Genomic DNA, 23,766 nt, shown 5'->3' on the forward strand with positions numbered 1-23,766 from the left:
ATTTCTTCTAGGATCTTCTTGGCCATCACATTTGCTGTCTCAGGCCTGGTAGGAAAAGCTTCTACCCAGCCTGAAAAGGTGTCTATAAACACTAAGTACTATACACTGGGTCTGAGTGGGCCTGAGTTAGCATCCGGTGACACTTGGAGATCACAACTTGTGACCAAGTCAGAGGTTGGTGTAGCCACTTCTCAAAATGCCAATAAAAAGAGCCAAAATTAAAAGTGGAAAGCAGAAAAGGGAGATCTACTCAATGGAGCCACTTTGGGAAGAGGGACAAAGTAGTCTAACACATCCCTCAAGTACATTTTTAGAGTCCTGAAGTGAGCACACAATTTAAATAGAGGGCTTAGGATTTCCACAGCTAAGCAGCCCTAGTTACTCCCATCTTTGACTCTTCCTTGTCTAGGTTTTAAGCTCATCCTGCAATGTGGCCTGACAAGATATTAGAATTGTTTGAAGTCTCTTTCTGGGAGACAAGTTCACTCTCTGGTTGCTGCTCTTTCCTTCCCTGAAGACGGGAGTCACAGGAAACTCCCTTATCCTTAGCAAGTTTTTATTCTTTCAACAGTCTAATTATCATATTGACAGACAGTCTCTTTATAATGTCCTTGTATCTGCCACACCAGTTACATGGAGGGGCCAGATTTTATAAGAAAGAGAGAGGAAAAGGAAGGAAGGAAGGAAGGAAGGAAGGAAGGAAGGAAGGAAGGGAGGGAGGGAGAGGGAGAGGGAGAGGGAGAGGGAGAGGGAGAGGGAGAGGGAGAGGGAGAGGGAGAGGGAGAGGGAGAGGGACAGGGAGAGGGAGAGGGACAGGGAGAGGGAGAGGGAGAGGGAGAGGGAGAGGGAGAGGGAGAGGGAGAGGGAGAGGGAGAGGGAGAGGGAGAGGGACAGGGAGAGGGAGAAGGAGAGGGAGAGGGAGAGGGAGAGGGAGAGGGAGAGGGAGAGGGAGAGGGAGAGGGAGAGGGAGAGGGAGAGGGAGAGGGAGAGGGAGAGGGAGAGGGAGAGGGAGAGGGAGAGGGAGAGGGAGAATGAGGATGTATTATAGATTCTGTCCTTAGTTTTGTTATAAACTAAAATTTTTAAATATTATTTTTATTCTAGCATATAACTTAATCCACATGGAGTTTTAAAAGACTTCTTTATTGTAATGAATTACCAATTTATTAATTTTTTATGGTTCACTTACATTTTTCATTAATTAATATTTACTTTACGTCCCAATCATAGCTTCCTCTTCCCTCTTCTCTCCCAGTCCCTCTGCCTCACCTCCCTTCTCCCCAATACCCTCTCCCTTTCTCTTCAGTGAAGGGGAGGCCTCCTGTGGATATCAATTGCCTTGGCAAATCAAATTGAAAGAGGACTAAGTGCAATGTCTCCTATTGAGGCTAGACAAGGCAGCCCATCCAGTTTCACATTTTAATTAAAGAATCTTTCCTATTTTATCTTTAAAATTTTTAATCCTCTGTCAGTGGCTCGCAACCTTCCTAATACTGTGACCTTTTAATACAGTTTCACATGTGGTAACCCTGTACTGGCTAGTTTTGTGTCAACCTGACACAGGCTGGAGTTATCACAGAGAGAGAGCTTCAGTTGGGGAAATACCTCCACGAGATCCAGCTGTGGGGCATTTTCTCAATTAGTGATCAAGGCAGAAGTGTCCCTTGTGGGTGGTACCATCTCTGGGCTGGTAGTCTTGGATTCTATGAGAGAGCAGGCTGAGCAACCCAGGGAAAGCAAGCCAGTAAGAAACACCCCTCCATAGCCTCTGCATCAGCTCCTGCTTCCTAATGTGCTTGAGTTCCTGTCCTGACTTCCTTGGTGATGAGCAGCAGTATGGAAGTGTAAGCAGAATAAACCCTTTCCTCCCCAACTTGCTTCTTGGTCATGATGTTTGTGAAGGAATAGAAACCCTGACTAAGACAAATTGGTACCAGCATAGTGGGGTATTCCTGTGACAACCTGACCATTTTGGGGGAGGACTGTGGAAGGACTTTGGAACTTTGGGCCAGAAGATCCATTCAGTGGATCTGTCAGATGTTGTGTAGGAGCTTGGAAGATAATGTGGAGAACAGTGCAGAAAATGGAGGCCTGGCTTGTGAAATTTCAGAGGGAAAATTAAAGACTCTTTTCAGGGCCATTGCTAATTTGGATTGTGAAGATTCTGTGGTTCTGGTTAGCTGTGACTGAAGAATCACCTGTGGTTAACAAGATTTCAGAACTACTAAAGAGAAAACTTTGCATTACTGGGACAATTGATGCTGGTTACCTGGAGCTAAGAAATTATCGGTGATTAAGAAGAGACCAGCATCACTGTGGTGACATCTTCTGGGAAGTGTTTTCTGAGAGCACAGAGGCTGTGTTCCAGTGATAGCCAAGGTTGTACCTTGGGCTGTGGCTGGACTTAGTAATGTTTAAGAGTTACACAGGTGCTATTGGTTTTGAAGGCATGAAGGGGACACAAAGAGCAGCTGAGGCTCGGCACTGTGAGAGGCCATGGAAGGCCATTTGTGAAGGTACAGCCTCAGTTGCAATTGATGGCCCAGGACTGGAGGGGTTGTGCATTGTTTTGAAGATGCCAGTACCATGATATGACCACCAAGAACAGCAGCAGCAGTGTAGTACAGGCATCTGTAGTCTACAGGCAAGCTGTGTGCTACAAAGGACAGTGCTGGAGAAGTGACCCAAAATCTTGGAGGAGCCCAGAAGAACAAGTTGGAACCCAGACATTGGACAGTTGGAGTTTAATTTTGCCTTTGATTGTGACTATGTCCTGATATTTTTCCCTCTTATTCAACACAGGCCCTTGCTCTCTCTGTGTCTTTGTGCATTGCTTTACACACCACCTTATTGATGGCTCAGATCTTGCCAGGACTCCAGGCAAGGCTTTTCTAGTCTAGTTCCAGAACTGGATGATATAGCTGTCCCTCCCACTGTCCTTCTAAAGTGAAAATTTTGGCTTTTGGGTTTTTTTTTAATTGGATATTTTCTTTATTTACGTTTCAGTGAAAAGTTTTTAAAATGATTTTTAAAACCTGTGGGTTCTGAAGTATATCTCTTTCTAATTAACAAACTAGACAGCTTTTGTGAATTGACCCTGGCCGGCCATTCTCCATACTCTTCTTACTCCTCCCAGCCCTACCCTGCATACTCTGCCATTTTGTCTTTCTCTTTCAATTCTCAGACATGCCTATCACTAGACTACAATGTGTGATAGTCGTGCTGGCATAGGGCAGCTGAGATGGATAAAAGGCACTATTCTTCATAGTTAAAATATTTATTTCTTCTGTAGGAAAGTAAGAATTGTTTTAGGGTCCAAGTATCCACCTTACAAGTTAATTTTTGCAACACACCTTGCTTGCAGACCAAACCAGGGACCATCTGTGTATTCCTTTTATGGCACCATTAACAAGATCTAGTCTTTCTGTGTTAGCCATGATGCTAATATTGAATGTTCTCCTACCTCACATCATGAGAATCAGAAGACTACTGGCCTTCTCAGACCTTCCTTCTTTCTGTTGGCCTTTCTGAGTCTGGAATGATCACTCCATTGAATAGAGTATTACAGCCAGTGTCCTGGCTACAGATGTTTGAGTGATTACTGTGTGTCAGAAATGTCAGCTATTTGCTCTTTCCTACCACCTCCTGGTGGTTTTCTGGTATTGGGAAGTTAAGCTTGGGCTGCCCTTGGCTCTTTTTTTTTGCATTTGGCTGTGCACATGTGTATTCATGGCTCTCTTATGTAGACTTATCTTCCCTTACAGAGCTGGTTCACTTAAAACTGGCCCGAGACTTTCCGATTAACCCCGGTTATCTTCCTGTGGCTTTGATAATATTTGGGAGATTCTGTTGTGTATACCTCATAGATTATCCATGTTTGCTACAAAGTTTAGTGCCACTTCTTGATTGGATGCAGAGTCCACTGACTTGAGTTGAAAGGGGGTGAGCTTGCCAAAAATAGCTAGGGAGACTCAAAATAAAGCTTGTTTATGAAAAGGCAGTTTTAGGTAAACTCAGAGGAGGCCTACACACAATGGCCTTAAACCTTAACGCCTGCAGGTATACATCTGATAAACCAACACCCAAGTCAATCAGAGACGTGCCTGTCTAGTCTAGGGACTCAATACCCACCTACCCTATCCACACCCATTCCAGAGCTCATACCTCAGCAGACAGCAGGACAAAACTGTTATTTCCCTAAATAGTATGGGTAGTAATCCCCACGGATTTGGTTTTTGTTTTCTTTTGGAGGCAGGGTTTCATGTAGTCCAGGCTAGTTTTAAACCAGGAGTGCCTTGAGCTTCTGATGCAGTCTCTACCTCTCGAGTGCTAAGGATCAGAGGTGTGCCTTAGCACACTCTTCTGTGCAGAGTGGGGGCTGAACCATGGCTCTGTGAATGCCAGACAAACACTCAACCAATTGAGCTATCTCCTTAGCCTCCACACAAGACAGATGCACAAAGAAGGCAAAAGCCCTGCAGCCAGTGTTGTTTCCTTGATACATCTTCAGATTCTGGGCAATAGCTACAAGGAAAAAAGACACTCCAATATAGACAGACTAGAGCCTGCAGCTTTTCCCTACTTCTCCTTTAAGGCTTTTAATTTTCATTTTTAAATTTTTTCATATGTACTTATTTAATGCTCTGCCTGCATGTATATATGCACATTGTATGTGTGCCTGGTGCCCACAGAAGCCAAAAGAGGGCATCAGATTCCTCTGAACTGAAGTTATAGATGGTTGTGAGTTGCTTATACATCTAAGAAACCTTTCATATGGGTGCTAGGAACCAAACCTAGATCCTCTGCAAGAACAGCTGCTCTTAACTGAAGTCATCTCTTTAATCCCTGTTATTTTTGAGACAGGGTTTCAGGAGCTTTGAGCTGGTGCTGAACTCCTGATCATTTTGCCACCATCTCTCAGGTACTGAGATGCCACCAAGCCTGGCTTAGGCTTTCATTATTCAAATGAACACAAAATTGAATATCACAAACTTTTTGTGGATGACAAGCTATTGTTTTCTACTCATTGCTATGTAGAGAAGACACTGGCTAACCATAGATACTGTATCTGCCTTGTGAATAGCCTTAAGGTAAGAGGATAAAATCCAGACCTTAAAGCATCAAGAAACTAAAAGAAGAGTTCAAAAGATTTTTGTTGCAAAAGACTGGAAAGAAAGCAGATTCTTGGTGGGTCATTTCTACCTGGACATAAAGAACAGAGAGGATTCATGTGAAAGCCAGCTCACACTCAACAGGAGAAAGGGCAACTCTGTCAGAGAAGCCAGCAAGACTCCAGTCAGAGAACAAACTGAACCCAAGAGGTCACTACAATGACTTAGGAACGTACTCTCCATAACAACTCTACATCTCCTTGATGAACCTGTAAATACACAAACTACTACATTGTCCCAAATTGTCTAAAGAATTTCAATGAATGATATCTAAATACGGTAGATGGATGACACAGTGGTTATATCTAGTACCTAATAAAAAAGGCAAGGAAAAGGAAAGAGAGACCATTCCAAAGGACAAGCTAGGCACATGGACAACCAAGTCACTGGGTGCACCAATCTAGAGAAGCCATCAGCAAATGCTGTCCTCACTGGTGTTAGCTCAGTTCCTCAGAGGGCAAAGGAAGAAATCATTTCTGAAAGGCTTACCTGGCTCCTATTCAAGGGAGAAATCCCTAAGCTGAAGTTAGTCACTGGCAAGAAAGATTAAACAGATAAGTCCTAACTGTTTATCTTGTAAATCTAAATAGCATATATGACTGACGTTTCCTAAAAGCTCTATGGTTTTAGGCTGGAAAGCCACCCTGGAAACAAATGTTCTGTTCCTGTTAGGCAGAAACACTCATGACCTACATCAGAGACATATACCTGGCATGAAGGCAACCGACTCCCACGGGCTATGTCCTGGGGAGGACACAAAATGTATATGAAGACCTCTATCTCAAACTAGTCATTAGATTATTAGGAGAATTAAAACTTCTCTAAAAAACAAAAACCAAATTCAACATTCCTATAGAAACAGCACTTTGGAGTGACCAGTGTTAGGCACTAGCATCAATTAACCACAGAACAGTACTTTCCTTCCCACGTAGTCTACCAAACAAACCAACACCATCACACATTAGAAAGACCATCCTATAAGCTGCTTGGTTTCAGTAAGACTGGTCACAGCAAGCCTACAGAACACCAATGAGGAGGAGGCGAAGTAAGGAGTTTCCAAGGGAAAGGACAGCAGGTATTCTAACAATATAAAACATGGCTAAGTACATGATAATCTAAGCCAAAGGGGAGGATTGAGGTTGCAGTATCCAGCAGGGCTAGGTGCAATACCACAGAAGATGGGAGTCTTCAGCGATTCCTTCCTGAAGCTCTTGTGCTAACTCCCTGCCTGGATTCACACACAGCAGGATAATCTTATAATGACAGGACACACAGACACAGAGACACACACCCTTAACAGGAAAGCCTTAAGTCCTTAATTAGGGCCACAGCACAGCACTTCTACTGCTTCCTGTGCTGTTTCTGGGGTAGGTTGCCATTTAATAAAAACCCACTCTCTCCTACTGGAGACTGCAGAACTACAAAAACACTCTTAAGACCAATACAATAATGAAACACATTAGCTGCTCCATTTTCATTCCAGTGCTTTAAAATCTTGAAACCATATGTGTCGATCCCCACAGGAAAGGCAGGATCTTACTGTGACGTCCCAAAAGAAGCCACTGCTTTCCTAGGTGCTCCTTGATTAAGAGCCTGACTCATGGGCCCTCTGAAGCCATGGCAGGGAGAGATGTGCTAGGTGGCTACCGTGCGCAGGAGAAGAAATAGAAACAAATTCCCAGAGGATGTTTTTATTCATCTCAATGTTGTTGTGGGCAATGACCAAAGCTTTCTGAATGTCCTGGTAGGAATAGCCCTGACTCATGAGGCATTCAATCTCACTTGAGAGCTGCGGTGAGGATGCTGTGGCCACAGGATTAGCAGTGGCAACTCTGCCTTGTTGATAGCTACTAGCTTTTCGTTCTGAGTTGATTCTCCGAGGGAATGGTTTGGGGGGAGGGGCACTCAGGAACTTGGGAACCCTCATTGAAGTTTGTGGCGTCACCATCCAAAGACAACGAGCCAAAGGAGGAGCTGACATTGGAGATTTCAGACAGGGTCCGGCGGGCCAGTCTAGCTGGCACAGGTGGCTTAGGCACATCATAGCCATCATCCTCGTTTTCTGATTCCTCGGGGCCAGTACTAGTGTGGGCTGTGGCCAAATTCCCTTCCCCAGAGGCACTGTTTTCTGCTACAGACAGTGATTGGGACTGGATGCTATACATTGCTTCATAGGTGCAGCTGTCAATCTGCTGGTCACAGTCACATGCTCGTGAACTCTGGGTTGCCTCTATCGGCCATTTGGGCTCTGGCTTCTGAACCCCTACAGGCCTAGATGTGGGAGTCATATATTCCGTGTCCTCTTCACTTTCCCCTTGTTCCCCGGGTGGCAGTTTTGGCATAGGAAGAGGCCTGGCAGCCAGAGAGTAAATGGCATTGGCAGACAAGGAAGTCTTGATTTTTGGGTGCTCACTCTCTGGACCTGCGACTGGGCTGCTATTCCTATTCATGGAGGTATCCAGACTAAATGTGCTTCCAAGCCTAGGGACATCTGCTCTGGGTTCCATTTGTGAGGACAATGAGAATGGAAACGAGTGTCAATTGGTCAATCCTCTCCCATTCCAAGGATCACCAGGGTTTAGAGTAGCTACTGGTACTTTAGGGATTGGCTGAGACAACCATGAGTCCCCAGGGCGGCTAGGAGGGACAGGGGGTAGTTTGTCTCTAGATGGACAATCGCCTGGTGTACAAGGCAGAGGGTGTCTCTGAGGCCTTGTTTCTGCTCCAACAGAGTAAGGCCAGTCTGGAGGGGCGGGGCGGGGCGGGGGCGGGAGATCGCAAAGTGTGGGAGATATTGGCAATGGTTTGTCTTTATGAAGGGAGCCAGACGCAGCCTTGGAAGCAGTCCCCAGAACTGAAGTGCTGGCGAGAACAGGTGCTCGCTGCTGTAGAAGGTCAAGTCTTGGTGGCACTGGAGGAAGGGAAGCTTGTGGGGCCATGAAGAATGGAGAGGAAGGCCTTTCCACCTTGGCACCTGCCAACTCCTTCATCATGAAGAGAGAATCATCAGCTCGTTCATCATCATCATCATCATCGTAATTGTGGGAAGGAGCACCTTCTACTCCTTGCCTTAATAGGCTGCCACTGCCTCTGGGGTCAAACGGATCCATGGACTCAGTACCTTTGATTTCACATCGGCAAAAAAGGATAGCCCTGACCTTCTGATTCCTGCCACGACGTGAGGCAGGATGTGCCCATGAGGTGTCCACAGGGCTCAATCTTCACATCCTTATTGTTCTCAGCACATATCTTACACAGTTGAAATGTGGAATCCATTTCACACTATAATTCATATTGTTCCTGGGTTAGTTTTATATGATCTTGAGGAGTTGGTTCACATAAACCTGTCAGGTAAGGATTTTGATTTTGTCCATCAGGAAACAAATAGAAGCCTTCCCTGAAGCCATCAATCAGTACTTGGAAGAATGGTTTATTGTGTGGGATTGTCTGCAGAATGTTCCCATCGGCAGTAACATACCCAATAGCCCACTGACCCAACCGAGTACAGCTCAGCCGAAAGATGTAACTGCCAGTTTGTGGATAAACTTCTGCAGGCATGCTTTCACTTCATCGTATGTCAGGAAAGCCATGCAACCAGGATTAGTTACAGCAAGGCTGTTCCAATTTCTGAGCAAAGAGGACCAGGGCTGAAACAGCCGTGTAAAAATATCAAATTCAAAGACAGGAATATAATCATTGCAGGTCAGATCAATAGTGGACTTCAGAGCCATGGCCTCCAGCCCAGAACTGATAGGATGCACTTCATGCAGGGCATGTCGAAAGCACTTCCATGGGACTATCGTCTTTTCACCAAAAGCTTTTCTCCAAAATTTGGCAGCATCAGCTTTAGTAATCTGAAAAGTGTTTCATTGGAAGCGTCCTCTCGGAAAGATGCCTTTCAGTTTTGCCAGCATGTGGCTGAAGATCAGGGATAATTTGGCCAGGTTTCGCCTAGGCTGGGAATTCTCCTCATACATCCTTTCTTTTCCCTCCTTGAAGAGGCTGGTAGTCTGCTTAGTTTTCTTCATCAAATTTTCCATGAACACCCTGAAATATTCATTTTCTCCGAGCGTCTCCATCTTCCCCTCATATCTTGACAAGACAGTGTGGGGGTGCTGGTAGGTGTCAGGCAGCAGGTCTAAGATATAAGGCTGTTCTTGAGCACCAACTTTGGGTTTTGACACAACCGCACCACCTTGTCCATGAGCTTCCAGCACTTCTCCAACATCTTCTTGTCCACTGTGCAGGGAGGGTGCGGGCTGAGGTGATGGTGGTGGTGGTGGCGGTGCAGCTGGAAGGCGTCCTTCATGAGCCAGATCAGTCTGCCCACTCCCAAGCCCCCAGAGCCACCCCGCGCCGCCTGCGCCCAAGCTCTTCTTCACGTTGCCAGACGTGGCCAGCCAAGGGTTGTGAGCCCGCTTGACCACTAGCAAGGGAATGGAGCAGAGCAAGAAGGAGGGGCCTCTCCAGCAGCCACCGCCAGCCAAAATTTCTTTTGACTGTCTATGTTCTGGAAAATTGTTCTTCCATCATGAAGGCAGTAGTTTTGCTCACTATATTGTTTTAGTTTGGCTGTCATTTAACACTCGGGACATATTGCTACAGAGTCTCATGGCTTTGAAAGTTTACCTGGAGAAACCAGCAGTTTCTACTCCAACACTTTGCTGTAATTAATGAAGTTCACTTTTCCATTTGATGGGTTTTGTTTATTTGTAACTGGCAGGTTTTTTCTTTGATTTTTCATTCCACGTTTCCTTTTTATATATACTTAGTGTTTGACCTACAACATGCATTGAAAATTTTGTTTCTGCTTTTTTCTTTTTTGTGTTTTCTCTGTGCTCCTTGTGGTATATGGGTGTGTCTTTGGGATGGTTTCTTTTTTATATAATTAATTTTTATTGGATATTAAATGTATTCACATTTCAAATGTTATCCCTTTTCCCAATTTCCCCTCTGGAGCTCCCACCCATCCCACCCTCCCTCCCCCTGCTTCTATGAGGGTGCTCCCCAAACCACCTACCCATGCCCACCTACCTCATCCCACTGGCATTCCCCTACACTAGGGAATCAAGCCTTCATAGAACCAAGGACCTCTGCTAGTACTGATGCCAGATAATGCTATCCTCTGCTACATATGCAGATAGAGTCATGGGTCCCTCCATGTGTACTCTTTGGTTGGTGGTTTAGTCCCTAGGAGCTCTGGGCAGTTTGGTTGGTTAATATTGTTGTTCTTCCTATGGAATTTCAAACTTCTTCAGCTCCTTCAGTCATTTCTCTAACTTGTCAATTGGGGTCTCAGTGCTCAGTCCAGTGGTTGGCTAGGACGTCTGTCACTGTATTTGTCAGGCTTGGAAGAGCCTCTCAGGAGACAGCTAAAAAAGGCTAGTTTCATTTTGATTTTATTGAATTTCTTGTGTTTGTCATTGACTTGGGTTTATGTTCCATCACCTGTGCCTATAACTTGATTCATAATAGTTTCTAGACTTGCACTCTGTCATTGAGCTACATCCCAGCACATGTCACTTTCTCCTGATAATACAGTTACAGTACCTTATTGCTGTGTGCTATGTAAGAAAGATCACTTTTTCTGAGTGTGTTTGGAGGAGGTGGCATTTTCCTAATTTTAACACAAGAGCTGCTAATTTGAAAGTGAGACACTGAAGCCACTGTCAAGTAATTATGGAAGAGACCGTGAAAGTTTTGGAAGCACGAAGGATACCATGGGGAATGTAAAATGTTTTCTACTTCTCTTAAGTGAAATATTATTATTTTTAGTTTGTTGTGTTCACAAGGACTGGAATCAGTTAATCCACACAGACAGACGTGTCCTGGAGAACATAACTCACACATGGGAAACCTAGAGCTCAGCTGTTCCTACTCTATTGTTCTCTTGGAGTTAGGGAAGTTCACTTTTCCACTTGATGACACCATGTTGTAACAACCTCAAGGTGAAAACTGTCTTCTCCAGATGACATGATTATTATTGGACTACAGGGAGGTGAGCTGATGCCATTTCTTCATTATAACTACTTCATAGGGACTCATTCTACAAGGATGCTTCTCAAAGGCCAAGTCTGGTGAGTGTTTCATCTTCACTTAATTATAGTGAAAGCTGTAAGTAGGTGATAGAAGGAAGCAGGGCATTCTGTAGTAAAGGATTATAGAAGTCTCTGCCTAGAATATTACTTTTGAGCCATACTGTACAATAAGCATTCAATAGATGGTTGTAGGCATGAAGGTATCAGCTGTAACCATTTATAAAGAGCATAGATTTCACTTAATGTGATAAACTGACAAAGTGACAGTATAAGGGGCTTTTAGAAAGAGGACAGGGGCCTAGCAGAATGGTGGAGAGAAAGATAGGAATGGCTAAAGGGTGAAGTTCATCATGTTCATATATATATTGAATGAACATGTCATGAAAACTATCATTTTCCAATTAATGGGCATGTAAAAGTCAGTCCACATGCAGTAATGTAGAGAGCACATCTGACAGAGAATTCTCCTGAGTGTGTACTCTATGAATTCCAATAGCCAATGGTGTTAGTTTTCAATTCCTGTAACAAAACACTGAAATACCTTCTAGGGTGAAAAGGAACACACATTTATTGGTGTGCAGGAATACATTTTATAATATTAAGCTACTTTTCAATTATATTTTGAATTTTCTCATCTTACTACATTTCTCCAGTTAACTGACTGTATGTACTTAATACAATAAAACTTGTTAGGAATATTCAAGAAATATTAACTAATTTAGTGTTTATCTGTAATTTTCTAGTTTGTTATGATTGCATACATTTGAAAATTCTTAGGAAAGTCTCAACTCAAGGCCTAGGAATTTTCAAGACATTGTTAACATTATATAATAAGTTTTTTTTTTTTTAATTTGAGAGACTTGTTTATTCTATTGCAAAAGATTTTTAATAAAGTAAATCATTCTGTATATTTCAAAAGGATCTGGAAGTCTCATGTCACTTATTTATAAAATCCATGTAAAGCTATTGTTCAAACAGGTGAACTGTATAAGTATCAATAGAAAATTAAGTGTTTCAATGAAAATGAATTCAGTTTTCATATTTTAAATTTTCTCAATGAAACCTTTTAACATTGCTACTGGTACATTTTTCAGTAAACACTTCATTAGTAGTGAGAAAATGATTTATTATTCTCAAACAGTATAAAAATTTTAAGGTCAAGTCCCCCAATATTTCCTTTAATAATTACAAAACATAATTTCTGTTGTACAATTATACAGGTCATTATTTCCCTCCCTAACTTTCCTCAACACACACACACACCAACAATATTGAACTTTAGAACAGGTAATATAGAATTATGAAATTGATAATTTTTTAAAAAATGGAACAAAATATTGCCCGTTAATTTCATTATGTGACCAGCCACATATTATCAATACTAAAATAGCCAAATGATAATTCTTGAGTTTATGTTAGCAATCAATAAAGATTTTTTTAGTTTATTTTTAGTAGTTCACATTACATGTCTGCACTGGTACTATAGGCTGGGCCCGTGGTTTTGATCAAGTCAATCAGAAACAGAGGACACATTCTCCATTTTCCTTAAAGTTCATTTTACTTATGTTACTTCATGTATATATTTTTATTTAATTCCAGTTTTCAATCATTGATGTAATGGTATTTATGTGATCTGCCCTGGTCCACACAATGTCATTGTTTGATAGTTCATCTCAGTAGCTTAATAATTTCACACACACACACACACACACACACACGCGCGCGCGCGCGCAATTTCCCAGTGAACATTTTCATATCTTTTCCAAAATTATGCCATGCAACTTGTAATGAAGATCTGAGTATGACTAGCTCCACAAAGTCTCTGCAGTGACACCTCCGCTGCTGCTGCTGCTGCTTCATCTCAGGGGAAATGGCTCATAAATGTGAGGTTGTAATATTCTAGTCAGTATTTGTGAGCTTACTGTTATACCCATAGTAAACTCAATTTTCAAAGAAGAATTTACACATTTTAGTTATTTAAGTGTATCAGGTAATAGCTATGAATTAGTACCTTCGTAATAAGTGATCAGTGTTTATTTCTGTTGTCATTATCTATTCCATAAAGATTCCATGGAATAGCTTGGGTGGCTAAGGTCTTCATCTCCTGAGATTTTTGAAGACTTATTCTTGCTGCTGACAGTGGAGAGAACATCAGCCAACACTGTATCTTTCAGGTGATATCTTGTCACCTGAAAGTCAGATACTCACATTACCTTCTCTCTGAGCATGGTTACTGCTTTTAGGTCATTACACACTAATTGTGGTGAAGCTAAAATAAAATTGATACTTGTCATCTATTATGTTTGTATGTCCCTTAGATCACTAAATCTCTACAAAGCAGAAGGCAAAGATAACCATAAATTCATAAACAAAAACTTTCCCAACCAAATACTGTGAGAATGAGGAGGTAAGATAATCTTTCTTTTAAAATGTAGAGCTAGGTATAAAGCAGCTCTTGGTCTCTTATTGCACATCTCTTGAGACAGTTCTGTGCACAATGCTTTGGTTTTCAGTCTGGGTCAACTTAATAGTGATGGCTTCTCCAATCTTATGATTTTTTATCCGTACAATTTGGGTATTAGTACTTACAACTAAATATTACAATTTAAGCTACTGTGAAAGGCCCCAGAACTGCAATTGTTTTTCAAGTAAAAAAGTGACTTTTCTCAGTGGATGCATATGTTAACAACTCTGTAGTCACGGTAGCTATAATCTTTTCTGGTCCACTCTCACCTTCAGTGAACTCCAGAGAAAGATGCCAATTGATCATTTAGAAGATGTGTCATTTTCTGTACATGACAAACATTTACAAAGCAATGGATGTGAAGAATCTTTAAAGAACATATCTTTGGGAAAAGAAAAATCAATTCAGATTACTATCTATTATCTTATATTATCCTTTTTATATATTACTCACATTAAATGTGCTATATTAATATATTTTAGAGGTAAAAGTAATACAAAATCATTATCCATATATTTTGTGCATTTGCAATTTTAAAATTGGTATATGACTATTGTTCTTTCAATTTGGAGAGCAGGGCTTAAGTATCATTCTGGAGTTTTTTATTTAAGATTCATTTATTATATTTTACATATGCAACTCTTTTGCTTGCTTACATTTATTTGTATGACCAACATTCTGTGTCACAGGCAATGGATTGCCCCAAATTAGAGTCACAGTTGGCCATGAGCCATCATGTCATTGCTGGGAATCTAACCCTACTCTTTTGCAAGAGTTAAAATTGCTCTTAACCCTTCTGGTAATCTCTGGGGGGGGGAGGAGAGGGGGGACTTTTGGGATAGCATTGGAAATATAATTGAGAAAAATATGTAATAAAAAATTGCTCTTAACCCATATTCCAGATCTAAAGCATTAATTCCAAAGCTTTTCTGCAAAGAGAATATTAGTGTGCAGCTACTGTAAATACATGTTGAGAGAATTACTTGATTTCCTCTGGCAATTGAGATGAATCCATTTCTTTACTAGATTAAGCATTTTAGGAGTAAAAAATACTATGAATATAAAATGTTTGATTTATCATGTCATCTTCCTGGGGACATTATAGGGAGGTCTCTTCAACTAACTTCTGCATTACTTCTACACATGTATGCATACATGCATACATGTGTCTCTATATGTGGAATATATAAGTGAAGTTGACAATATGATTAGGGACTCTTTTTCTTACAAAACTCTGTGTCAATGTGTAGTCATTTTCGATTTCTTTATCACAAAGGTGATTTTAAAGTACTGAAATAAATCAATTCAATGATAAAATGATCCTGGTAACCAGAATAAGTAGCTTACATAAGCACAAAAAGGAAGACTGTTGAGTGAAATTAAAATTTCTGGACCTGGTGATATATGATACCACTTGAGACCTTTTTTTGACAGTATGGGATCTTAAAGAGGAATTCCCAAACAGAATATCAACATACTAATCTTCAGAATTACATGTTTGTCATAATATATGGAAAATAGTGCTTGTCTTAATGTCACATGTTCTCTCTTCTTGGAGGCTCCTAGCTCCACTTCATCAGGTGTAATTATGTAACCTTTAGAAACCAATGAAAACCAGGAAAGTAAAACCGGACCATTGCCAGGATAGGGGTGAGTGTGAGAGCAATAGACAGCAGAATTGCAGGATAAAAGTATCTGATCAAGAAAATGGGAACGGCAGTGCTACTAAGAGGCAGAGTACATACAGAAGAAGTGGGGAAGAAGGTAAGGAGGACACAATTTATCATAGAGGAAAATGGGAAAATGGGTGGCTTCTTAGGAAAAGGTGGGGGAGACAAATACAGAGAAGAGGGTAGATAGGTAGAATAACATGGGTGGCTACACATAAAGAATCATCTTGTTAATGATTTACGTTTCTTCCCCACAAAAGGAAGGAAAAATGGTAGGTTTTTAATCCTTAATTGAAGTTCACAAAGGGTTTTAATGTGAACTCGAATTCATCTAGTAACATCAATAACTACAATAGTTAAATTATTAATAGGGTGGGAAAGGACGATTATCTACCTGTGTCTTCCATTCTAAATTCTAAGAATGCAAAATTTCATGAAGAAAAAATATTTACAAACAATTAATTGAGATAGACAATTTGATTAAATTTGTGAGATAATCATGAATTATTACTGTGACTATATCAGAATTATTAGTCAAAACATGAATAGAAGCAAAAGACAATAGTAAAATTATAGAATATGGGCATAAATGCCTGATATTTTGAATTGCTTTTGTGATTTTTTTTTGCCAGACTAACATGAATTTTGTTTAGGTATATAGATATGATTAATATTTTGAACTCATCACTACTGTTTTAGGAGTTAAATATTCAATGATATTATTGAACTCAATAGGATTGGATTTCTAAGGCATTGTACTAAGGTGCATGGGAAAATCTGTTCATTTTCTACAGATATGTCTGTGAAGGCATTTATTAACTCTAATATTTATATCTAGGAGATACATGGATGGTATATGGAAATGTAGGTTATGATGTATAGTCTGGAATATTAGAAATTGAAGAGACATATTAGTGAAGAATTAGTAGATAAAATAGAATGATATAAATACATTTTCCAACGAATCCCAATTTTAACATATACACTGTTTTTTTTTCTAGATATATGAAATACACTTCTACTATGCTCTTAGGATAAATATACTCTCCACTTATGTCTTCATTAAAGAATGTCCTTTATATCCAAGCTGGACTTGGAATCCTAGCCAATATGTTTCTCCTTTTTTTCTATACTTCCATAATACTAGGAGACAGATCTAAGCCCATGGACCTGATCTCCTGTCAACTGACCTTCATTCACATAATGATGATCCTCAGTGAAGGAGATAACTTGCTTGCAAACATATTAGAGTCACTTAAATTTGGGAATGACGTCAAATGTAAGACAACTTTTTACATAAACAGAGTGATGAGAGGCCTGTCTATCTGCATCACGTGCCTCCTGAGTGTGTTCCAGGCTGTCACAATCAGTCCCAGTACCTCCTTGTTGGGAAAATATAAGAATAAAGTAAAAACACATATCATGTATGCTTTTTTCTATTTTTGGTCTTTTAATTTGTCATTCAGTAGTAGGTTGATCTTTTATGTTGCTGGTTATATCAACGTGAGTGAGACCTACCAGATGAAGGTCACTAAAACCTGCTCACTATTCCGCATGAACAACATCATCAGGGAACTGATTTTAACAGTGATGATCTCCAGAGATGTAGTTCTTGTAGGAGTCATGTTGACCACAAGCACATACATGGTGATTACCTTGTGCAAACATGAGAGGCAATGCAAGCATCTTCATAGCATCCGCAATGTGAGAGCATCACCTGGGAAAAGGGCCACCCAGGCAATCTTGCTGCTGGTGGTTTTCTTTGTGGTTATGTACTGGTTGGACTTGATCATCTCCATCACCTCAACCCTGTCATGGATGTATGACTCAGATGTTCTGACTGTTCAGAAATTTGTGATGTATGCCTATCCCACAATTACTCCTTTACTACAAATCAGTTCTGATAAGAGAGTAATCAGCATACTGAAAAACTTCCACTCCAAGTGCCACTAAATTTTCTAAAAATGATTATTTCTCTTTTTAAAAAATTATTCATTTACTTTTATTTATATGTACAGGTGTCACAATTGTTCTGAATTACAACTCTGTCTTAATATTCAATTGTTCATGTAGCACAGTGACATTCTTATTATGCAAGTAGTTTGTGGTATTACAAATATACATTCTTTTGACATTACAGATGCTGAGTACTACAAACTTCTTTTTCTATTACATATTTTATTTACATTTCAAATGTTATCTGCTTTCCTAGTTTCCACTCCAAAAATTCCCTATACCCTTCCCCCTTCTGCTGCTCCCCAACCCACACTCTCTCATTCCTGGCCCTGGCATTCCTCTATACTGGGGCATAGAACCTTCGCAGGACCTAGGGACTCTTCTCCCATTGATGACTGACTAGGCCAACCTCTTCTACATATGCAGGTACAACCACGAATTCCACCATGTGTTTTTTTGTTTTGTTTTGTTTTTTGTTTTTGTTTTTGTTTTTTTGTTTGCTTTTGTTTTTTGTTTTGTTTTTGTTTTGTTTTGTTTTTGATTGGTGGTTTAGTCCCAAGGAGCTATGGGGTATAGATTATTTCATATTGATGCTCCTTCTATGGGGCTGCAAACCCCTTCAGGTCCTTGGGTACTGTCTCTACCTCCTTCATTGGGGAAACTGTGCTCCATCCAATGAATGACTGTGAGCATCCACATCTGTTTTTGCCAGGCACTAACAGTGCCTCTCAGGAGACAGCAATATCAGGCGCCTGTCAGCAAGTTCTTTTTGGAATCTGCCATGGTGTCTGGGTATGGTGGTTGTTTATGAGATGGATCCCATGGGGAGCAGTTTCTGGATAATCATTGCTTCAGTCTTCAAAATTTGTCTCTGTAACTCTTTCAATTGGTATTTTGTTCCCCCTTCTAAGAAGGCTTCTGAGCTTCTGAGATAATATCCACTTATCAGTGAGTCCATATCATGTGTGTTCTTTTGTGATTGGATTACCTAACTTAGGATCCTCCAGATTCATCCATTTGTGTAAGAATTTCATAAATTCATTGTTTTTAATAGCTGCATAGTACTCCATTGTGTAAATGTACCACATTTTCTGTATCCATTCCTCTGGTGAGGGACATCTGTGTTCTTTCCAACTTCTGGCTATTGTAAATAAGACTGCTATGAACATAGTGGAGCATGTGTCCTTATTATATGTTAGAGCATTTTCTGGGTAGCATTTTCTGCCCAGGAGTGGTATTGCTGGATCTTCCAGTAGAACTATGTCAAATTTTCTGAGGAACCACCAAACTTATTTCCAGAGTGGTTGTACAAGCTTGCAGTCCTGCCAGCAATATAGGAGTGCTCCTCGTTCCCCACATCCTCGCCAGCATCTACTATTACCTGAGTTTTTGATCTTAGGCACTCTGACTGGTGTGAGATGGAGTCTCAGGGTTGTTTTGATTTGCATTTCTCTCATGATTAAGGATGTTGAACATTTTTTTAGGTGCTTATCTATCATTCAGTATTCCTCAGTTGAGAATTCTTTGGTTAGCTCTGTATTACATTTTTTAATAGGGTCATTTTTTTCCTGGAGTCCATCTTCTTGTGTTCTTTATATATGGGATATTAGCCCTCAATCAGATTTAGGTTTGATAAAGATTTTTTCCAAATCAGTTGGTTGCCGTTTTTTATTATTGATAGTGTCTTTTGCCTTTCAGAAGTTTTGCAATTTTATGAGGTCTCATTTGTCTATTGTTGATCTTACAGCACAAGCCATTGCTGTTCTGTTCAGGAATTTTCCCCCTGCGCCCATATCTTCGAAGATCTTCCCCACTTTCTCCTCTATAAGTTTAAGTGTCTCTGGTTTTATGTGGAATTCCTTGATCCACTTATACCTGAGCTTTGTACAAGGATATAAGAATGGATCAACTTGCATTCTTCTACATGCTAACCGCCAGTTGAGCCAGCACCACTTGTTGAAGATGCTGTCTTCTTTCCATTCACCCTTCAAAATATCACAAATAATATAAAATAGTTTGGTGTGACTCTAACTAAGGAAGTGAAATATCTGTATGATAAGGACTTCAAGTCTCTGAAAAAAAAAGAAGTTGAAGAAGATCTCAGAAGATATAAAGATCTCCCATGTTCATGGATTGGCAGGATTAATATCTTCAAAATGTCTATCTTGATGAAAGCAATCTACAGACTCAATGCAATCCCCATCAAAATTCCAACTAAATTCTTCACAGAGCTCAAAAGGACAATTTGCAAATTCATCGGGGGAAAAAAAAAAAACTAGGATAGTAAAAAGTATTCTCAACAATAAAAGAACCTCTGGTGGAATCACCATCCCTGACCTCAAGTTCTACTACAGAGCAATTGTGATAAAAACTGCATGGTGTTAGTACAGTGACAGACAGCTAGATCAATGGAATAGAATTGAAGACCCAGAAATGAACCCACACACATATGGTCACTTAATCGTTGACAACGGTACTATAAACTTCTTACATTCATTGTACAGCATAGTTGCTCTTTCCACATAAATTCTCTTTTTTGTACTTGTTGCTTCATCTTAGAAGTGTTCTTGATGCTGGGATTATTCAAAAGAAGAAATAAAAGGAATATTAACTACCAATAAATAATAAAATACCAATAATAAAAGAATATTATCTGCCATTAAAAGAAATATTATTGGTAAATAAAAGTATTTATATACAGATACATATGTACAATATGGGATTTGAGAATATGTGTCTTGTATACATGTGCACAGACAAAGTAGGTGTCTTCATGTACACATTGAAGCCAGGAGACAACCTTGGCTGCTATTCCTCAGATGCCATTCACCTTATGCTCTGATAGTGTGTCTCTTCTGTACTTGGAGCCTACCATATAGGCTCTTACCTAATATGAGGTTAACAGATAGTGATTCTCCTATCTCTGCCTTTTCTGTTCTAGGATCACTAGGGTTCAACCATGCCAACACTTTAACAATAATGTACTTCTTTTATTGGAAAAAGTTTTTACACATATTATATTCTGATTAGATTTTCCCCTTCCTCTACTTCTCCCAGTTCTCCCTCATCTTCTCTCCCATCTAGATCAAGGCTCACTTTAGCAAGGAGTCTGAGGGTTTCTTAGCTGGGTTGGCACGTAGTGTGCATGGTACATTCAAATATCCTGAACTTTGAACAGTTATGGTAAAAGATCTAGGTATTTGCAACTTCGACTTCTCCATGCTCAAATGAGTCGTAGAAATGATGTCCTCAGAAATATGGCCTTACGACCAGTTTTTGGAGAGCAAACAATAGCCTTGACAATTCACTGTGTTGTTTGGAGTTTCCCATGTAACCTCATTTTAAAAATCTCAATTAAATTTAAATAACTCCTAGTACTGGGAGTTGCATTTGGTAATGATAGATTTAACTTTGGACTCTGTATCCCCATTATGTGGTCATTTCATTTAGATTTCCTTTTTATTTGTATATATTTTAGGAAGTTTCTACTGTATTAAGTTTCCATGTGACCCCTTAAATTAACCTGCTTACATTTTTAATTCCATCTTTAGGGTTTAATTAATTAATGTCATGATATTTGCTTTTTGTAAAAAGAGTTTGAAAACATGGTGTTTTTGTAATATCAAAAAAACCTCACAATCCATATGGAGCCCAAACAAAAAGACCAAAGTGGGGATGTTTCAGTCCTACATAGAAGAACGGGCAACAGAATAATCACAGGAGGTACAGAGAGGGAGGAACCTGGGAGGTAGAGGGAGGAATGGGAAAAGAGTAGCAGTATCAGGTGTGGGAGGAGATGGGGGAGAAGTACAGAGGGTCAGGAAATTGAATGGACATATTTAGCAAGAAGGATGGGGAACTAGGAGTAGCCATTAGAAAGTCCCAGATACCAGAAAAGTAAGAGGCTCCCAAGACCCAGTGGGGATTACATTAGCTCAAATACCCAACAAAAGGGAGAGAGAACCTGTAGAAACCATATCCAGAGGTTAGTTACATCCCCCGGTTGAGGGATGGGGGCCACATACCCATCTCAAAAATATTAACCCAGAATTATTATTTTATTTTATTTTATTTTTTTTTTTTTTGGTTTTTCGAGACAGGGTTTCTCTGTGTAGCCCTGGCTGTCCTGGCACTCACTTTGTAGACCAGGCTGGCCTCGAACTCAGAAATCCGCCTGCCTCTGCCTCCCGAGTGCTGGGATTAAAGGCGTGCGCCACCACGCCCGGCCTTGTTTTTTTTTTTTTTTTTTTTCTTCAGAATTATTATTTTAAAGGGAATGCAGGAGCAAAAGAGTAGAGCAGAGAATGACAGAAAGGCCATCAAGAGACTGACCCACCTAGGGATATATCCCATCTGCAGACAGCAAGCCCAGATGCTATTGCTGATGCCAAGAAGTACTTGCTAGAAGGAGCCTGTTATCTCTGTCTCCTGGAAGGATCTGCCAGAGCGTGAACAATACAGATGAAGATTCTCCCAGTCAACCATGAGACTGAGAACCTCAGTGGAGGAGTTAAGGGAAGAACTGAAGAAGCCAAAGTGCCTTGCAATCCCTTTGACAATGGTTTAGTAAACCTGTCCCTTCACTTGAGGCCCTGTCTATCTACTAAAGATAGACTTTCAAGTTTGCTTTCCCAGTGTTGGACACATTGGCTAAGATCAAACCAATGAGTCCTGAAAGTGTCTCACTTTCCAGGTCTCTGGTTCTTTCTAGGGAGTCTACCCACCTCCCACTCCCTGAGGCTGCTCATTTCTATTCATTCTCTTGGACCTCTGGGCATCCCTTCTGTACCCTCTGCCATATCTGATTCTGTTCCCTTTTTTCTTTCACCCTTTCCCACCTAGATTCCTCCCTCACTCTGCCTCAGATGATTATTTCCTTCCCTCTGCTAGGTGGGGTTGAAATCTCCTCACTTGGATATTTCTGCTTCTTACATTTCCTAAGGTCTGTAGGTTGTATCCTAGGTATTTTATACTTTTTGGCTAATATCTACTAATTAGTGAGGACATATAATTCCTTTTTGGTCTGAGTTATCTCACTCAGGATGATATCTTCTAGTTCCATCCATTTGTCTGCAAAATGCATGATGTCTTTGTATATGATAGCTGAATAGTATTCCATTGTGTAAATAAGCCACATTTTCTATATCCATTTTTCACTTGAGGGACATCCAGGTTGTTTCCAGCTTCTGGCTATTACAAATAAGGCTGCTATGAACATGGTGGAACATGTGTCCTTGTGGTAGGGTGTGACATCCTTTGGGTATATGCCAAGACTGGTATAGCTGGGTCTTCAGGTAGAATTATTTCCGATTTGGTGAGTAACTGCCAGATAGATTTTCAAAGTGTTTGTACCAGTTTCCAATACCTAGACATAATAAAATAATATATGTCAAAACAACAGTCAACATCAAATAAAATGGAGAAAAAGTAGACAAGACAAAGTTGCCCACTCTCTCTCTCTCTCTCTCTCTCTCTCTATATATATATATATATATATATATATATATATATATATATATTCAATATAGTACTTGAAGTTCTGGCTAGAGCAATTAGACAACAAACAGATATCAAGTGGACACCAATTGGAAAGAAAGAATTCAAAGTATCACTATTTGTATATGATATGATAGTCGACATAAGCAACCCCCCAAATTATATGAAGACCTCCTACAATTTATAAACAACTTCACCAAAGGAGGAAGATAAAAAAATTACCTCAAACAAATCAGTAGCCTTCCTTTATACAAATGATAAATGGTCTGAGAAAGAACTTAAGGAAACAACATCCCTCACAATGGACACAAATAGTATAAAATTTCTTGGTGTAACTCTTACCAAGCAAGTGAAAGATCTGTGTGACCAGAACTTCAAATCCTTATAAAAATAAATAGAATACCTACGAAGATGGAAAGATCTCTCATGCTCTTGGATAGGCAGGATTAACACAATGAAAATGGCAATCTTACTGAAAACAATCTATAGATTCAATGGAATCCTCATAAAAATTCCAACATAGTTCTTCACAGATAAGAAGAAAAGAGTAAATCTCAACTTCATATGGAAAAACAAAAATCCCAGGATATCAAATACAATTCTCAACAATAAAAGAACTTTTGGGGGAATCACAACACCTGATCTCAAGCTGTACTACAAAACAATAGTGATGAAAACCACGGGGTATTAATACAGAGACAGACAGGTCAAACAATGGGATATTAATCAAAATCTCAGAAGTAAATTTATAAACATATGGACACTAGATCATTGACAAAGAAGCCAAAAACATGCAGTCAAAAAAGAAAATATCTTCAATAAACGGTGCTGCTCTAACTTTGGTCTGTATATAGTAGAGTGAAAATAGATCCATATTTATAACCTCGCACAATGCTCACATTCAAGTGGATTAAGGACCTCTACATAATATCAAATACACTGAATCTAATAAAAAAGAAAGTAGAAAAGAG

At 40.0% G+C, this 23,766-nt stretch overlaps 1 protein-coding gene and 1 pseudogene across 1 annotated transcript; one reads left to right on the forward strand and one right to left on the reverse strand.

Moving 5' to 3' along the window:
- Positions 1–6,756: 6,756 nt before the first annotated feature.
- Positions 6,757–10,195, reverse strand: LOC110288442 (E3 ubiquitin-protein ligase CBL pseudogene; annotated as a pseudogene).
- A 3,331-nt stretch (positions 10,196–13,526) lies between these two features.
- On the forward strand, positions 13,527–20,117 carry LOC110288443 (vomeronasal type-1 receptor 100-like). The gene is made up of 3 exons (XM_085839684.1): positions 13,527–13,616; positions 15,275–15,437; positions 16,345–20,117. The coding sequence occupies exon 3, from the start codon at positions 16,397–16,399 to the stop codon at positions 17,294–17,296; it is 900 nt and encodes a 299-aa protein (XP_085695810.1). The 5' UTR covers positions 13,527–13,616; positions 15,275–15,437; positions 16,345–16,396; the 3' UTR covers positions 17,297–20,117.
- The last annotated feature ends 3,649 nt before the right edge of the window (positions 20,118–23,766 follow it).

Source organism: Mus caroli, unplaced genomic scaffold, assembly GCF_978045245.1.
Source record: "Mus caroli unplaced genomic scaffold, Mus_caroli_1 scaffold_7, whole genome shotgun sequence".
Taxonomy (NCBI): domain Eukaryota; kingdom Metazoa; phylum Chordata; class Mammalia; order Rodentia; family Muridae; genus Mus; species Mus caroli.